This window comes from Kogia breviceps, chromosome 10 (assembly GCF_026419965.1).
Source record: "Kogia breviceps isolate mKogBre1 chromosome 10, mKogBre1 haplotype 1, whole genome shotgun sequence".
Lineage (NCBI taxonomy): Eukaryota > Metazoa > Chordata > Mammalia > Artiodactyla > Physeteridae > Kogia > Kogia breviceps.
In genome coordinates, this window is record NC_081319.1 from 42,006,194 (window position 1) to 42,022,990 (window position 16,797).

The 16,797-nt window shown below is 52.0% G+C and overlaps 2 protein-coding genes across 7 annotated transcripts in view; one reads left to right on the forward strand and one right to left on the reverse strand.

Moving 5' to 3' along the window:
- FYCO1 (FYVE and coiled-coil domain autophagy adaptor 1) overlaps positions 1–16,797 on the forward strand; it is an 86,656-nt gene that overhangs the window by 41,831 nt on the left and 28,028 nt on the right. For all 6 annotated transcript variants that reach the window (XM_067044471.1, XM_067044472.1, XM_067044475.1 and 3 more), the window contains 2 exons: positions 726–937; positions 2,362–2,506. In XM_067044471.1, the coding sequence (XP_066900572.1) occupies positions 726–937; positions 2,362–2,506 (357 nt within the window). The remainder of the gene's footprint in view (positions 1–725; positions 938–2,361; positions 2,507–16,797) is intronic.
- Positions 9,173–15,172, reverse strand: CXCR6 (C-X-C motif chemokine receptor 6). The gene is made up of 2 exons (XM_059076691.2): positions 14,692–15,172; positions 9,173–11,045 (listed from the first exon to the last, which is right to left on the reverse strand). Exon 2 carries the CDS (start codon positions 11,022–11,024, stop codon positions 9,999–10,001), a length of 1,026 nt encoding a protein of 341 aa, XP_058932674.1. The 5' UTR covers positions 11,025–11,045; positions 14,692–15,172; the 3' UTR covers positions 9,173–9,998.

Here is a 16,797-nt window from a genome sequence, read left to right on the forward strand (position 1 = left end):
CGCTAGAGCAGACGCCTCTGAACGAGGACTCCGTGGCAGGCGTTGGCACCTCAGCCAACTGTCTAGGAAGAGCACGTTGCCTCTTAGTTTCGAGGGAACCAGTTGAGGAGGGTATGTTAGGCAGGGTCCCAGCAGGACACTCAGGGACCCCCTAAAGGGAAGAGAGTTTAATACAGGGGGTGTAGGCAGAGCTAAGGGGACCCACAGGGATGTAGAGCACCCAGAGACCCAACCCGTGGCCCTCTCTTGGCCTGCAGGGGTCAGAGGGGGAACGAAATCCAGAGAGAGCAGGGGCTGAGGCTTCACCAGAGGAACACAGAGCAAAGACCCCCCGCCCCCCAGGGCCCAAAGAAGGGCAGGCAGCAATGAATCTTGGGTTGGGGTGGGGACAGATGGAGAACGGTCAGCACAGGGGGATGGCGTCTGTGGTCTCTTAGAGCCCAGCCCCCGAGGCCTGGAATGCACACCTGCATCGTTGCATCAGGGAAGGGGGCTCGGCCTGCCACCCAGGACCCCAGGAAGTAAAAGTGTCTCCCATCAGGCTTTTCTTGGAATCTTATGAGATAGGCCTTCAGGTCAGGCCCCACTCTAGGGTGGGGGCAGAGCCAGGTCTGACGAGCCATGTGGCGTCCAGAGCCCAGAACAGAGCCCGGTTCCGGTGCCGAGCAGGTCACTCGAGATCTCTAGTGCAGCGCCCTCAGGGCCCGTGCCTGTGTCGTCCCCAGGATTTGCGGCCACATCTTCTGCTACTACTGCTGCAACAACTACGCTGTGAGCAAGCACAGCGGCAAGAAGGAGCGCTGCTGCCAGGCCTGCTTCCAGAAGCTGAGCGAGGGCCCCGGGTCCCCCGACAGCACCAGCTCGGGCACCAGCCAGGGAGAGCCCAGCCCCGCCCGGTCACCAGCCCAGGCCGCACCCCAGGCCACCGGAGGCCAAGGTCAGGCTCCGCCACTGCCCTCGGTGTTCTCCAGGTGCCACTCTCACCGCTACCCCACTGTGGCTGCTTAGCTGGGACAGGCTTAGTTCAGGGTTTATCCAAACTTAGACACTAAAAAGGTAGTACCACCAATCTGAGACTTCCTTTTTGATGTAATTAGGATTGAAGGAGAATTGAAAAGGGAATAACTTTCTCCTGATATGATTCAGTGTTATTTAACGTGGTGTCTGTTTACTTCTCAACTCCCATACCACCAGTGGACCCACAGCTTTGGAAAACGCTGTCTCCCAGGGCCCCAGCCCCATATCCAGCCCTCTCTTTCAGGGTAACCAGAGGCCAGGAGTTGAGTGTGGAAACGAGCACATCCTTCCCTGTCTCCCTGTAGCTCACATTCTCTCTCAGCGGCCAAGAAGGATATATTCTCCTCCATGTCCTCTCACTCAGCTCAGTAAAAGGAAGCGGGATTTGGTTCCTGCTGCTTCTGCCCGGCACAGCCGCGCAGACCAGCCCAGGCTGCCCTCTCAGGACTGGATTGTGGGTGTCTGTTCTAAAGCACGGCCTCTCCCAGGAGCTATGCGGCAGGGCCTGCTGGGAACTGGTAACTCCCATGAACCGTTCTTGCTGACCAGCCCAGGAATCTTCCCCTCGCCTGGCTCACTAGTGGGTGTTCCAGTGACGACAGAGGGTGGCATGGTGCCAGCATGCTGAGGTTGCTTGTTTTGATTTCTGACATTTCCTGTCTCCTCCTCTGTCTGTCTGTCTTACTTTCTGTCTTTCCTTCTTTCATCTCGGGCCTGCCACCACATTTTCCATCACATGCAAGAGACTGCTTGTGGGCGGGGTGGGGGGGTTGACTAAGCACGGCAGCATCGCACAGCATCCTTCCTACTGGATAGCCTGCACAGTTGGGCACAAGTCCCCTGGTCAGAAGCACAATGGCTGCTGTGCAGAGGGAGGTTCTTTTCCACCCCCCCAGTGGATTGAGGTGAAAATGCAGGTCAGACAGAATCCTCCTCTCAAAGAGGCATGAGTGAGGTCTGTGTCTGCTGGAGCAAGGATTCAGCAGCACAGAAGTATGATTACCTTTTTGTTAGGTTCTTTCCTGATAAGGTTTTGATAGGTTTTTTTTCCTTCTAAATAAAGGGCCTCAGAGAACATGTAAGCGCTTAAAACCTCTCCACGCCACTGCCTAAGGGACTTCAGAGAAATCTCTTACATGGTGCATTCAGTTTCTCCTGTAGTCCCCTCATCTGCTTTTCTGGAACATCCCAAGAGCCATTTCTCTCCGTCTGGACAGAGTAGCTGTCGATTAAGTGAGCACTTAGAGTGTGTCCTGGTGGCTCGTCCCATTTAGCTGCACTCCCTCCCCGTACTGTCCATGACTGTGCATTTCTCTTCTCTCCCCACCTGCCTCGGCACCCCAGGTGCTAACACAGACTGCCGGCCGCCAGACGATGCCATGTTTGACATCATCACAGATGAGGAGTTGTGCCAGATACAGGAGTCCGGCTCCTCCTTGCCTGAAACACCCACCGAAACTGATTCTCTTGACCCAAACTTGGCTGAACAGTGAGTAGACCTCACCTCCATTTCCTGAGTGCTCATTAAGTGCCTGGCCTTGTGGTTTCTTATCAAAGGATTAGGAAAGCTTGGAAGCAGGATTGGCTGTCCTTGCTTAAGGGAAGGTGCCTGCGAACAGTGCCCGCCGCAGGGTGCCCTTGAGGAGCACCAGGGCTGGAGGAGTAGTCAGTTTTGAGCCTTGTCAGAGAGTTCCTGGGCATGTCTGTCAGCGGTCCCGCTGATTTCAGCATCTCCAGGAAGGCCTTTCTTGGCTTAGGCAACTGTACTAATCTGCTCAGGCCGCCATAACAAAATACCATAGACCAGGTGACTTAAACAACAGAAATCTATTTTCTCACAGTTCTGGGAGTCCAAGGCCAAGGTATCAGCAGGTTTGGTTTCCTGAGGCCTCTCCTTGGCTTACAGACAGCTGCTATCTTCCTGTCTCTTCACATGGTCATGCCCGCTATGCATGTGCCACCCATGTCTCTCTGTGTTCTAAGCTTTTCTTCTTATGAGGACACCAGTCACGTTGGATTAGGGCTCACCTTATTGGCCTCATTTTAACTAACTTACTTCTTTTAGGTCTCATCTCCCAAAACAGTCACATTCTGAGATACTGGGCGTTAAGACAACAACATAGGAATTTAGGCGGGGGACACAATTCAGCCCATAAGAGCAACGTTTGCTGGGCTGCTGTCGCCACGCTCACAGTAACGCACTGCTCTTTAAAAACCGTGTTCAGGGGCTTCCCTGGTGGCGCAGTGGTTGAGAGTCCGCCTGCCGATGCAGGGGACACGGGTTCGTGCCCCGGTCCGGGAGGATCCCACATGCCGCGGAGCGGCTGGGCCCGTGAGCCATGGCCGCTGAGCCTGCGCGTCCAGAGCCTGTGCTCCGCAACAGGAGAGGCCACAGCAGTGAGAGGCCCACGTACCGCAAAAAAAAAAAGTGTTCATCTTTTGGAACCACTCATCAGGCTTGGTAATGGTGCCACAAGATTAATTTCTGTTTCCTCAAGTAGATGTTTCTCTCAGAAGTCCTCTTTTTTTTTTTTTTTTTTTTTGGCTGAGCCATGCAGCATGCAGGATCTTAGTTCCCTAAGCAGGGATCGAACCCGTGCCCCCTGCAGTGGAAGTGGGGAGTCTTAACCACTGGACTGCCAGGGACATCCACCCCAAAGTTCTAAAAGCAATAAAAATATAACCAAGTTCGTTACCCAGTGCTTTGTGGAACCCGAGGGACTTTCCCCTCCCCCAGCCCATGCCTGCCCCATCACCAGTATCTTGTGCTGCTCTTAATCAGTGACCCAGACCCACCAGATGTTCCCGATGCTGCAGATGGACAGCATCAGGCACAGGGGTGTCCTTTAGTACCGGCTCTCCATTGGCCCTCTCATTTTTCTGGGCCAGCTCTTTTTTATTTTTTATTTTTTTGTGGTACGCGGGCCTCTCACCGTTGTGGCCTCTGCCGTCGCGGAGCACAGGCTCCGGATGCACAGGCTCAGCGGCCATGGCTCACGGGCCCAGCTGCTCCGCGGCATGTGGGATCTTCCCAGACTGGGGCACGAACCCGTGTCCCTGGCATCGGCAGGCGGACTCTCAACCACTGCGCCACCAGGGAAGCCCTGGGCCAGCTCTTTTCCAACAAGACCTGTGAGGAGAATTCTGCAATGGCTAATTTCTAAATATATGAAGTAACTGCACAAAGTGCCATTGTATTAAAGTGTCAAGAGTTTAAGCCAGGGGACCCTTGGGAAAAGTCAAGTTCCCCTACATGGCATCCTGGCTTGGTGTTTCTTGGCCCCTGGAGTCTGGCTTAACTGCGGTTCCTGCAGCAAAGCACTGCCTGTTTAGAAGTTCAAGGGAGAATTGACATGGCTTCTGTGTCCAGATGTTCGTTGACTCACTTTCCATCCAGTTAGGGAGTTTTGTGATGCTCTTGCCGACTTGAATTGAGATCTCTGTTCCTCTATTCCTGCCCAGAGTTCAGAGGAAGGGCTGTCAGATTTATCATTCAGGATTTCTGCTGCATGGGAGGAGATGCACTTAATCTTCGGAAGGTTCTCAGCGCAGGAGATTTTAGGCTCAAGTGTATGTCTCCATACTCTTCTGTTCTCTTGCTTGAGGGTGACTGACCTTGCCTCATGGATAAAGCCAGCCCCATCACCCAACCCAAGAAAGCCTCTGCTCACTGTGACCATGGGCCCTTTCTTTTCCTTCTGAAGCCTTTCCTGGCTGCATGAGCCTGCAGCATTCTCCCCAACCCCCATGGTTCAGTGGTCCCCAGGGCACGTTCTGTTGCATTTGCACTAAGCCATACTCATGCCGTCGTCACCTGGCAACTCTTCACTGACTGTGCCTCAACTGCTGGCCAGGTGGGTAGGTGGGTAAGGGGTCCGGGGAGCAGGACCAGAAGCTCAGGGCCCGGGAGGATGACCTTGGGCTGTGTCACCTGCATGAGAAGGTGCCTCCTGCAGCTCCCTCTTCCTCCCCTTTCTCAGTAGGAACAAAAGCAGAAGGTCTTCTGACCGCTGACGAATAAGTGTGTTTTGGTCGTGGGAAATCAGGAAGCGGTCCAAGGAAAGGAAACTGCTAGCCTGCTGGCCTGCGGCCTCCAGGGGAGATCCAGGGCTAATGGATGGACCTGCAGTCCCCATGCATCATCTGTTTGGGTGAAGGGCCAGCCCTCCAAGTCAGTTCAGGGCCTGCCTTGTCTCACACCTTCCTTTGAGTTAGCCAGAGACAGACCCCTGTGTCTCTGGTGGCTTTTTCTTATGTTCTTCTTCTTCCTAAGCTTAGGACCAATCAAAACCACCAGGAGTCTGAGAAACTCAGACGGGTTTGGTGGGGTGGGGGAATGAGGGGTTGGTATAGAGACTGGGTTTGTGTATGCATCCCTGCCAAGACACTGAGAGAAAGAAATCAGCAAGTCCAAAGGAAGAAGTGGTCCAGGAGGGGTTAAAGGCTGTGAAAGAGCCCTGATGTGGGGGGAAGGAGGCTGCCTGGAGGCAATGTCTGTCAAGCACTTTCCCTGTGTAGCAGCTTTTGCACGTGACCTCACTTAGTCCCTGCCCAACCCTTCAAAGAGTACGGATTATGGTCCCCATTTTACAGGTCAAGGTACTGAAGCTCAGGAGGCCAGCTAACTTGCTCCGGGTCAGGGGGCTGTAAGTGTCAGCACTAAGCTTTGTGCCCAGAGCCCCTCCCTCCAGTCCACAGGCCCGAGATTCATTTTGAAGAGTACAGCCCTTCTCCTGGTCCTGTTTACCTATCTTCACATCAAACACCTGCCAACCTTCCCTGCCTCTTTGTCCACTCCCCCCCCCACACACACACACACACATTCTTAGGACAAACACAGTTGTCTGCCTTGGCCCTCCTGGCCGTGATAGGACAGGAACAGGTCCCAGAATCCAGGCTCTCGGGAGACCTGGCAGGATTCCGCAGATCCCTAAGCAGCCTCCCAGAGGCCCCTGCACGTGGCTCAGGAGCACAGCCCACCTCAGGTGGAGGGGCGATATTCTCCAGAACCCTGCAGGTGTGCACACCCCTCCCAACAGTGACCCAGGCCCACCCTCAGCCGTCTCCCTGACCAGGTGCCCAGCTCTTCTCAGGACTGAGGCAGACAGAGGAGGAAAGAAACTGTTCTCCAGCAACAGGCCTGGCCTTGGGTCCCTTGGCCTCTGCTCTGCTTCCAGCAGCCATTCCCTCCTCCAGGCCCGGCCTCCCTTCTCAAGCAGACCATGCTCATGAAGAGCTTGAGGTCCAGAGTCAGACACTCCTGGTCTGCTGCCTCCAGGTTCCCTGGCTTTGAGCACCACAGCCCCCGAACTCAGTTCCCTCCCTCGTGCAGAAGAGACAGGGACGGCACCTCTAGGGTTGTTAGGAGGATCAGATAGAAATGATGTGGAAAGCCTTCCATGGAATTGCATGGTTTTGGTGATGTTTTCCCTGAGCTGTGAGGTCAAGGGTCACACTGTGGTGTCTACTGCGACGGGCCCTGGTTCCTTACACCTCGTAGCTCAGTTGTGTTTGCCAACGAAAATCCCGCCAGATGCCCAGATGATACTGAGCTCAAACTCACGCACAGAGACTGTCCCTGACCCACAGAGCATCTTTGCCAGAACTTCCTTTAGAACAGGTGCTCTATGGTCAGAGTGCTTCGGGGATCTGTGGCAGGTTTATCACCAACCAGGAGATACGATACCTGGTATCTCAAACCGAGAACAGGATATGGTGATAACGGTTAAGGTTATAACCTAGCATCTCCACCTTCAGACAAGTACAGAGTTGTCAGGTACCCCGGGCCGTCTCAGCCAACATTTGGGGGAAGAGAAAGGGGTTATTCACCGGGGTTCCAGCCCTAGCTCTGCTGTGTGAGCTTTGGCAGGTAGTAATGTCTCTGAACTAGTTTCCTCATCTGGAAAACAGGGATGATAGTACCAGGCATCCTACCAAATGGCATTGGGAGTTGCCGTGCACCACAAAGGACAGGGCCTGTGGAAGGGGTGCTGCCCTGAGAGAACGAGGCTAGAGCCAGCGCCCCAGCCACTCCTGGGCCCTATGCTCTTTGCTCCGCCTCCACTCCTCCAGTACGGGCACCTTCTGTTTTTTCTCTCCTGCAGTACCATTTCCTCAGTCCAGAATGCTCACTGAGAATCCCGGGCTTCTGGCTGCAGGTAGCCCCTGGAATCAGGTCCACCCTGTGTTCACCACATCTCAGACAGTGTGGCCGTCATGGCCTCTAACTGCCCCACCCCCGGCCTGCAAGTGCAGGGACCTGGTGGGGGAGGAGACCCTGAGGCTGCACGTGAGGCCAACTGGACTCACCCAGGGTCCACACCCAGCCTGACCCCCTCCCACCAGTTTCCCCCACACCCCAGGCTGCTTACGTCAAGCACTGGTGCGTGGGAGCAGAGGGGAGAGCCAAGGGGAGAAGGGCGGGTCTGAGCTTGTGCTCCATGGGGCTGTCTTGTGGATGAGTGAAGTCGAGAGTGAAGGCCTTGTTTGGGCTGTGCCCATGTCTGTTGCCCGTAATGGTGTGTACCCAGGAGGGGTTTGGGAAAAAGATCTCTACTCCCAAGTGTGAGCAGGTGAGGGCCCAGAGAGTAGGGCCAACGAGTGACTGGGGAGGCAGAGAAGGTGAAAGAAGATCCAGCTGCTGTGTTTTCCTCAGGACAGGAAGGCAGGGTCTCCTAAGCTGTGGAAGGGCCAGTGCAAAACCTTTTTGCAAGGAGCCTGGAGAGAGGGCATATAATAGGCCTGGGATGGGGCACGGCCTGATGGGTGCCTGGTCTCCCTTGACTCAGCCAGGCAGGCACCGTTTGGGGAGAACCCGGCGGTCCCAGCAGCCGCCCCTCTGTTGCCGTGACCAGCAGCCCCCAGCGTGGCTTGGAGTGCACTGTCTGTGCCTCACAGCGCTCCTGGAACCAGGGCTGTCGTCAGCTCGGGGTGTGGATGGTGAAACGGGCTTGAGGAGGCTACATAGCTTGTCCCGGGATGGACAGATGTGGAGCTCTCTCCCGGGCAGTGTCTGAGTCACCCCAGAGCCCTGCTTTTCCCATCCCACCACACTGCTTTCCTCCGTGGGGACACATGGAGAGGCCGCAGGTCCCCTGGCTCCCTGACTCTTCACTCGTTCCTTCCCAGTTAGGGCCTCTGCCTCTTGTTCTGGGACATTGTTGGGGAGGCCAGGGGCCTGTGGCCCCTCTACCAGAAGTACTCGACATTAAGGTGACAGCACAGAATAGGGTGACCAAAACTCCCCCTCTGAAGCCAACGTAAACAAGTTGACAGTCAGCCTTGTCACCAGGAAAAGGGCAGGATTTGGTGTTTGAGGAGCACTGGGTAGTCCATGCGGCCTGAGCACAGTAAAGCCGCTCTCCCCTTGGGTGTGTTTAGGCATGTGTATGAAACCGTCGGTGGCCCTCTGGGCCCTGCAAGGCTGGCCTGTGCGCAGCTGGACTGTGCCGTGCACCTCTGGAAGGCATGAAGCTGACCCTCCCATGCCCCGCCAGTCCACAGAGAAAGGCAGGCGGCTAACGTTTTGTGTGGCTGGTTCTTGAGAGAATAACAACTACCACCATTTTGAGGGCCCTTCCTCCCATAAATGCAAACCGTGCTAAGTGTTTGTGTGCACCCTCTCCAGTCCTCGCACGACTGCCCTGAGAGGTGGTACTGTTATGGTCCATGTTTCACCAAAGCGGAAGTGATTAAGAGATTACCAGCTGGTCTTACCCGCTCGTGACTTGGGTCTGTCCATGCTGCGAAACCTCACTGTTCGGCCCTTTCTGGCCCACCTCCCTGAGCACTCTTCTTAGCTGTTGTCAACAGGTTCTCCATATTTCAGTGAGTGATTTTGTGACATGTGAGCCCAAAAGGCCACTTTAAGCCTGTTGAGCAAGTTGCTGGGATCTGATAAACATGCACAAACAAGTGACTGACATTTAAAACTCTGCCTCATTCTGTGACCACATCCCAGAGGTAACAAATGTACCTCTTATTCTGGGCAGGAGGTTGAATCCACAGTTGATATCATCGGTGTATTGATAGAGCAGTGCCCTGGAAGTTGACAGTTTTAACTTATTTCCTGTTCTCTGAGCCCACAAGTGATCACTTTTGGTATATTCAGGAATACCACAGTAAGGTGGAATGTGCCTAAGGATAAAAGTAGTTTGGAGACTTTTAAAAAGTTTTATTTCTCAGTCATGAAAATCATGCTGTTTGAGATGTGTGTGTGTGTATTATATATACATTTATATATGATTTGTGTGTGTGTGAGGCATTGGATAAATTCAGGTTTTAAATGAGCAAACCCACCAAAGATCCATTTCAGAGGTGCTGCTTAGACTCATGATAGTCTTAAACTGAGCTTTGCACATTTTTCTAGCATTCTGTGGCCCACTGGAATTCTCAGCCGACCCTAATTTGCTTTGGCCTATTCATATTCCCTGGTGCTAGCCCTTCCAGGATTAAAAGCACCTATCTATATAAAACCAACCACACAAGGCGTGGCAGAACCTGAGCTCATTTCTGTTGGGTGCCTGGTGATGGAGGTCTGAGTGACAGTGTCAGCACTGGTTTTCATGGCTGCTTTAATCTCCCCTGCTTCCCAGTCAGCAGAAGAATCTTCTGAACTTGGGAGCCCAGAGTGTCACCTGCCATCAGGACCTTTGTTGGGCAGGTCCCCCTCTTCAGCCCTTAGTCCCATTCCCATTCCCACTGAAGGAGAAGCTGGGGTCTTGAGAATCATATGTCATTCCCTGGTGTCAGTATTCTCGGGATAGAGGAAGGAAAGCTCTGGCAGCTTTCAGACTCCCCTTTGAGCTTTAGGCCTGGGTGTAAAAGAAGAGAGCACAGTCTGCGCATGCCTGAGAAGAAGCATCCCACCCCAGCTGCACCATTTGATTCTCCTTGAGAATGCTCCTGCTATACACAAAGCCTTAGAGGACACAGCCATGCTCCTGTGACTTCCTGAGCAGCCTCTCCAAGCCCAGCAAGGCCTACAGCTGGAACATGCTGGTCGCCTCCATGTTGCGAGAGGCTGAAGCAGTCCTGGAAGTGTCCTCTGAACACTTCCATTGGCTTGAGTCACCCAGGTAAGGGAGGCAGCCAGCGTCTTTCACAAGTTTCCAGAAGTTCTTCCGAAACTTCAGGCCAACGAAGGCATAGAGCACAGGATTAAGGCAGGCACGCAGGTAGGCGATGGCCTCTGTCACTGTGATGGCATAGTGAAAGCTAGTCATGGTGTGGTACTCCCAGCTCGTGCTGCGGATGAGCTTCACCAGGTTGAAGGGCGTCTGGGTCAGCAGGAACACCGCCACCACCAGGAAGATGATCTTCAGAGACTTGTGCTTCTGGAAGCCTCGGGCCTGAAGCAGTGTCTTGATTATGACTGAGTAGCAGACGGTCATGGCAAGCAGTGGCAGGAAGAACCCCAGTGTCATCTGGGTGGCCAGAACCATGGTGGAAATCTCCTCGTTGTGATAGCCGCAGACAGGCTTGTCAAAGTAAAGGACGTTGCCGTAGATGATCTGCGGCAGGGAAACCAGCAGGGAAACTACCCAGATGGACAAGCAGATGGCCTTACCCCAGGCCATCCACTTGGCCTGCTGGTTATAGGCCTTGGTGGCCTGAACCACTGCAATGAAGCGGTCCACGGTGATGCAGGTGAGGATGAGCATGGACGTGTAGAAGTTCAAGGTGTAGATGCCCAGCAGGGTTTTGCACATGACGTTGCCAAAGACCCACTCGTGGATGCCTGCATAGGCCCAGAAGGGCAGAGTACAGACGAACACCAGGTCAGCCAAGGGCAGGTTCATTAGGAACACGTCCGTCAGGCTCTTCAGCTTCTGGTAGAAGATGTATATGACCAGCACCAGGGAGTTCCCCACCAGGCCACAGATGAACACCACCACATACATGCAGGGCAGGAAGAACTTGCTGAACTGCAGGAAGTGTTCATGCCCCTGGCTGCTGTCATTGGAAGCGTTGAAGAACCCGAGGTCTCCGTAGTCATACTCGGCCATGGTGTCTGTTCTGATGGACCCCTGGGAGTCAAACCACAGGAATTATATATATTCGGGGCTCAGGGTGATCCCTCCTGTCTTCCCATTGCCCACAGTTAGGGGGCAGATAGTCACCTCCTAAACCTACCCACTGTTCGGCTCAGTAGCAGCCCAGTATACTGGGGACAACCAGTTCTGAGGGGAAACTGCTCAGACAGGATGAGGAACCCTTCCCTGGCCCTAAAGTTCTCAAGATCTCACCCATCTGAGAGACAACACGTAACTGACCCCACCCACATTCCATGAAATCCTGTGCTCGATGACCTTGGAAGCAAAGGTCACCACGTGGTGAAATGGGGACTGTGTCCTTTTGGGAGAGCTGCGCTGCTCTTCAGTGGGGAGGGCTGTATTCATCTGCCCATGCCTCGGAGAAGGTGCCCACCCAGCCTGTGCCCCGTCTTCTGTTAAGTTGACCCCTGGACTACGAATTGTGAAAGCTAAGGCAATGCCCCCCCTTTCAGGGGGTCCACCATCAGGGAGGCTCCTGGAGACCAAGAGGTGTTTGGTCCTTTCTGCCTAGGTGGGCCATCCATCCCGCCTCGTCTTGCCGTGATGGGGAGCCAGGGCAGGGAAGAGCCCAGGCTGCCCAGTGCTTTGGCCGAGCGGCTTTCTGACCAGGGAACTGGGCGGTTTTCATCACGCCCAACCCCAGCTTTCCCCTTCATCATCTCTCACAGTGTATGACATTCCACCCTCAGGGCCTCTTTGATCTTCAGGAATCTCTTACAAGGTAGATTCCCCCAGAAGGGAACATTGCTTTAGCTTTTATAACCAGCAGTGTAGGGCTGAGGGTCTCCTTTAACACACGGAAGAGCTGATTGAAATGGGACGTCAGGTGGGTGGGCTACCGCAGCAGGGCTGGTGGCCAGCCTTGCAGTGGGGCTACTTATGGCAAAGACCAAATAGCTGTCTCTCTTGCCTGGTGGTCCCAGCCCTTCAAGGTTATCACTTCCTCTGACCCTTCTCTGGGCCCTGTGACCCTGCTGGGGACCATGGACCAGACACGGGTGATATAATCTGTGGTGTGGGAGTGGGGGCAACTGCGGCAGCATCGGCCTTGGAGGGCCGGGTCAGTCCCTGCCACTGTCCTGCAGGTACTCAGTACGCAGGGACTCTTCCAGTGAGCGGTGCCATATCCCACTGGCACCTCAAGGAAATGTTTAAGAAGAGAGGCATTTGGTTTAGCAAAGTCAGAATATCAACCGGCCAGACAGGGCATAAAAGGAGAGATGATCTCTCCTTTCTGGTCTCCTCGGAGACTTTTCTCTTCCTGATGCTGGGTCCTGACAGGAAGGGATGTCAGCCCTGCTGCCACCTTGGTATTTCATGGGCTTCAAGCACCCTTTCTCTCCAAGGAAGGACCTTGTCTTTGGGCTGAGACTACTCACTGAAAAGTCCCTCCTCCTGGACCACAAAATGTTGGATCTCTAAGAGTGAAAGGCCAACCCATAGGCATTGTGCCCCACCAGCTCTGGGCTGCTAGGTTAAGTGGGTCAGACGATGCTGTGTGTGTGTTACTGCTTCACATGGGGACAAAAATATATTCTTCATCATTTAGAATATTGACATTGAAAGTAATGTCAGACCTCCATTATTGTTTGACTTACTCTTGGCCTTTAAAAGAAATTCTCCTGGGACTTCCCTGGTGGTGCAGTGGTTAAGAATCCTCCTGCCAATACAGGGGACGTGGGTTTGATCCCTGGTCCAGGAAGATCCCACATGCCGCAGAGCAGCTAAGCCTGTGTGCCACAACTACTGAGCCTGTGCTCTAAAGCCTGTGAGCCACAACTACTGAGCCCACGTGCCACAACTTCTGAAGCCCGCGTGCCCTAGAGGCCGTGCTCTGCAACAAGAGAAGCCACCGCAAGCAATGAGAAGCCCACACCACAACAAAGAGTAGCACCCGCTTGCCACAACTACAGAAAGCCCACGCAGCAAGGAAGAGAGCCAAATATAAATAAATAGATAAATTAATTAATAATTCTCCTACTACTAAGGCTGTTGCTGCATCCTTAGGCTGGCATTGCAGTTTCTTCAGATGACCCATGCAAATTCATTTGTAATAATTGGTAAACTAAACAGTGTTTAACAGATTGGGACTGCACAGTTCTGTGCAGATGGAGTATTAAAAATTACTTTCCCTTCTAGAAATATTAAAACCATTTATTTCTTTATTTTCTCTAACCAAAGTCCTAAGTTGATTTGTGAAAATTAAAAAGAAAGTAATATATACAACTTTGGAAATAGTAAGTGTCTGATAATAAATAAATAAGCAAAGTATAATTTAGGCATAAAACAGAATATGACTGAAATGTCTAGGAAGCACCTTTAATGATTTTGGAAAATGCAGTACATTAAAAAAATTTTTATTGGAGTATAGTTGATTGACAACGTTGTGTTAGTTTCAGGTATACAGCAAAGTGAATCAGTTATATATATATAACTGATATATATATATATATAACTCCACTTTTTTTTCTTTTCTTTTTTTTTTTTTTTTTTTTTTGTGCTAGGCGGACCTCTCACTGTTGTGGCCTCTCCCGTTGCGGAGCACAGGCTCCGGACGCGCAGGCTCAGTGGCCATGGCTCACGGGCCCAGCCGCTCGGCGGCATGTGGGATCCTCCCAGACCGGGGCACGAACCCGTGTCCCCTGCATTGGCAGGCGGACTCTCAACCACTGCGCCACCAGGGTAGACCCTCTCCACTATTTTTTCCGATTCTTTTCCCATGTAGCTCATTGCAGAGTACTGAAGAGTTCCCTGTGCTATACAGCAGGTTCTTATTGGTTATCTATTTTTACATATAGTAGTGTGTATATGCCAATCCCAATCTCCCAATTTATCCCTCCCCGCCCCCCAAAAATGCAATATAATATTGGCTGTTACTGTTACAACGAGTAGATCACAAAGTAAATGTAGAATTGATCATGATTCTCAGCGTTCTTTGATCATAAACCCCTTTGATTAGAGTCTTATTAAAGCTGTAGCTCTTTTCCCTCAGTAATAATGTGCAAACATGCCTGCAGCTCCGGGTCCTGAACCCTTTAAATCCTTCTGCCCCATAGTCTATAGACTTTGTTTACAAATCTGTGATAATCTATAAGGTTTTGACTATATTTTTTAAAGCATAGGAAAATGATCAGATTTTATCAGCAGTTCATCCCTGGCTGGTAGAATTAGGGGTGACTTACTTCCATTCCTCCTTTATATTTTTCTGTATTTTCTGAAGTTGCTACAGTTGTATATTGACATATATGGAGAAAAGAAAGTAAACCATAATCTAAGATAACAGCTTGTCTTACAAAATGGAAAAGAAAAACAGAAGAAGAGAGTAGTCAATGAACATACCCAGTGACTAGACTCTCCTTATCTCCTGGGGAGGGTCTAACTATGGCATTACTATCAGCATCATCTTACAAGCATCATCTTACAGAACCAGGTGAAGTCATAATCCTCTCCTCGGACCCTCATGGCAGCAAATAGCAGAGATGGAGTTTGAGCCAAGGGCAGCTGAGCTTGAAAGCCTGGGCGTTTGACACCGTACCGTGCTGCAGGCAGGACTCTGAGAATCCCAACAACCTGGAGTTAGCCCCTCTTTTAACTCTAAAGAAGAAGACCAATGACTCACCAGTAGAGATGCTCTCTCAGTTTGTTCCTGAGATGAGGTTGCTCACAGCAGCCAGGTTGGGCCTCTGCCTCTCTGATGTGGTCCGTGTTTCCGTTGAGTAATTTTAAGAGCCCTCGGTTGGTGATTATAAGAGACCCAGCCCTTCCCCGTCTTGCAGATCATAATCCACATGACCAGCCTGCACCCATGTAATTTGGGGGTCAAAGAGACGAAGCAGTGGCTCTGATGCTGCACGCCCCCTGCAACCTGGCTGGGGTCTTACTCTTTTGCCAGGATCCAAGAGGGTTTTAATTTGTAAACTGAAGGGGAGCAATATGCAGTGTCCGGTAGTCCAGTGAAGCTGGTGGCATTTGTACCCTAAAATTATTTCATTCACTAGTCGTGTGTCTCTGTTGGGCGGTTTGGGTCTGGACCAATGCAAAGTCGATGCTGTGGCCTGGGTTCCCTGTGTGCCTGCAGCTCCAGTATATTTGACAAGCCTGATTCTCATACCAGTCCTGCAAGTAGGTATTACACCATTTTATAGATGAGAATACAGAGGACTGTAGCCAAAGAACAGCCCCACGGACTCACAGCTAATAACTGCCACTTCCAGGATACAAACCCAGGTCTCCGTCATTGCCAGACGGCTTCTAGATGATGGGTCTGCTAGAGGGCCAGACACAGCCCTTCTTCCTAAACCCACACCACTCAGACAGGGCTCACCGCCCTGCTTGTCCAGGCTAGAATCAACAGAGAACAGGCTGAACCAAACAGTGAAGGTCAAAGCACCATCTTCCTGAAAGAAATCTTCTGAGACAAGACATTCCTTCACAGTGAGCCAGCCTGACATCTTGGAATCTTTAAGCTTTGAGAGATGAGTTTTTCCCAGAGACAAACGAACCGTTATCACTTAGGACCAGTTCACAGGGTGACGTTAGAAGGGGCTGAACCTTGTCAGACACACTGGCTCAGCCATGCTCGTCCCTCTCAGCAATCGCTTACCCTCCGTGGGGAAGAACAGGCCTCTGCCTGGTGCCCTCCATGACCACAGACATGCTTGGGAAGGAGGGGTGATGTGTATCTTAGAGAGAGCGTGACCGTACTCGTCATAACCATTCTCCAATGGAAAGTTCTCCGATGGAAAACTTGCAACTAAATCAGAGGATGAGAGCCCCTCACAATTTGGGGGCCAGAATTTTACTTCAAGCACTTTACAAAGTGCCTTCTGTTGTCTTCCAATTTGTAGTGCTTATTGCTTACCTTTGAAACAAAACTCTGAACTTCTTAAGGGCAAGTACCCAACCGTATGTCTTGGGTTTTTCCCAGAATATGTAAACATTTCCGAAACAGAATTGAGGGAGAGGAAAAGGTCTGTGGCAGCCGTGCCCCCCGCAGATTCTCAGAAGTCAGACTGTGCTGACTTGCTTCCTTTTTCTGAACACCTGACATTCTGGAGCCAGGGCCCTGCATAGGACGGCAGTTCAGGACACAGGGACGAGGCAGTTGCTGCTGGTAGAGGAGTAACTGCCAGGCGGTGGTGGGTGGCGGCGGCTGTGGAGGACGAGTTGGAAAAACGCTCAGAAAAGCAGCCTAACCAGAGGGCAGCAGGCGGCAGGTCAGGTGTCAGGACGGGCATGTGGGTCTGCGTGTTTTGGTCAGCCCATAGTTACCAAGTAATCAGAAATCAACACCAGAAGTGGTCTCCTTCACTTGATTTTTAGGCAAAAAAGGAAAACAATGACTAAAAGAAAAACTACTAGGAATTTAATAGTAAAATAGAAAGATGCGCTCAAGCCGCACAGTGAACGTGGCCCACCGTGTGGCTCAGCCTCTCCTTCCAAACCCGAGCTGTTCAGTAGAGCCTTCTGAGATGACAGGCGTGTCCTGTGTCTGTGCATCCAACACAGCGGGCACTAACTCCTGTGGCTGTTAGGCACTCGAAGTGTGGCTAGTGCAACCACAGAGCCAAGCTTTTAGGTTTGTTTTAATTCTGATGAATTTGAATTTAAGCAGCCACGTGAGGCCAGTGGTACTGTATTGAACAGGGCAGTTGTAAACCAAAGACTTCTCCAGTTCACAGGAGACCCCGTGTAACAGGCAGAGCAACACTCCAACCATGCTGGC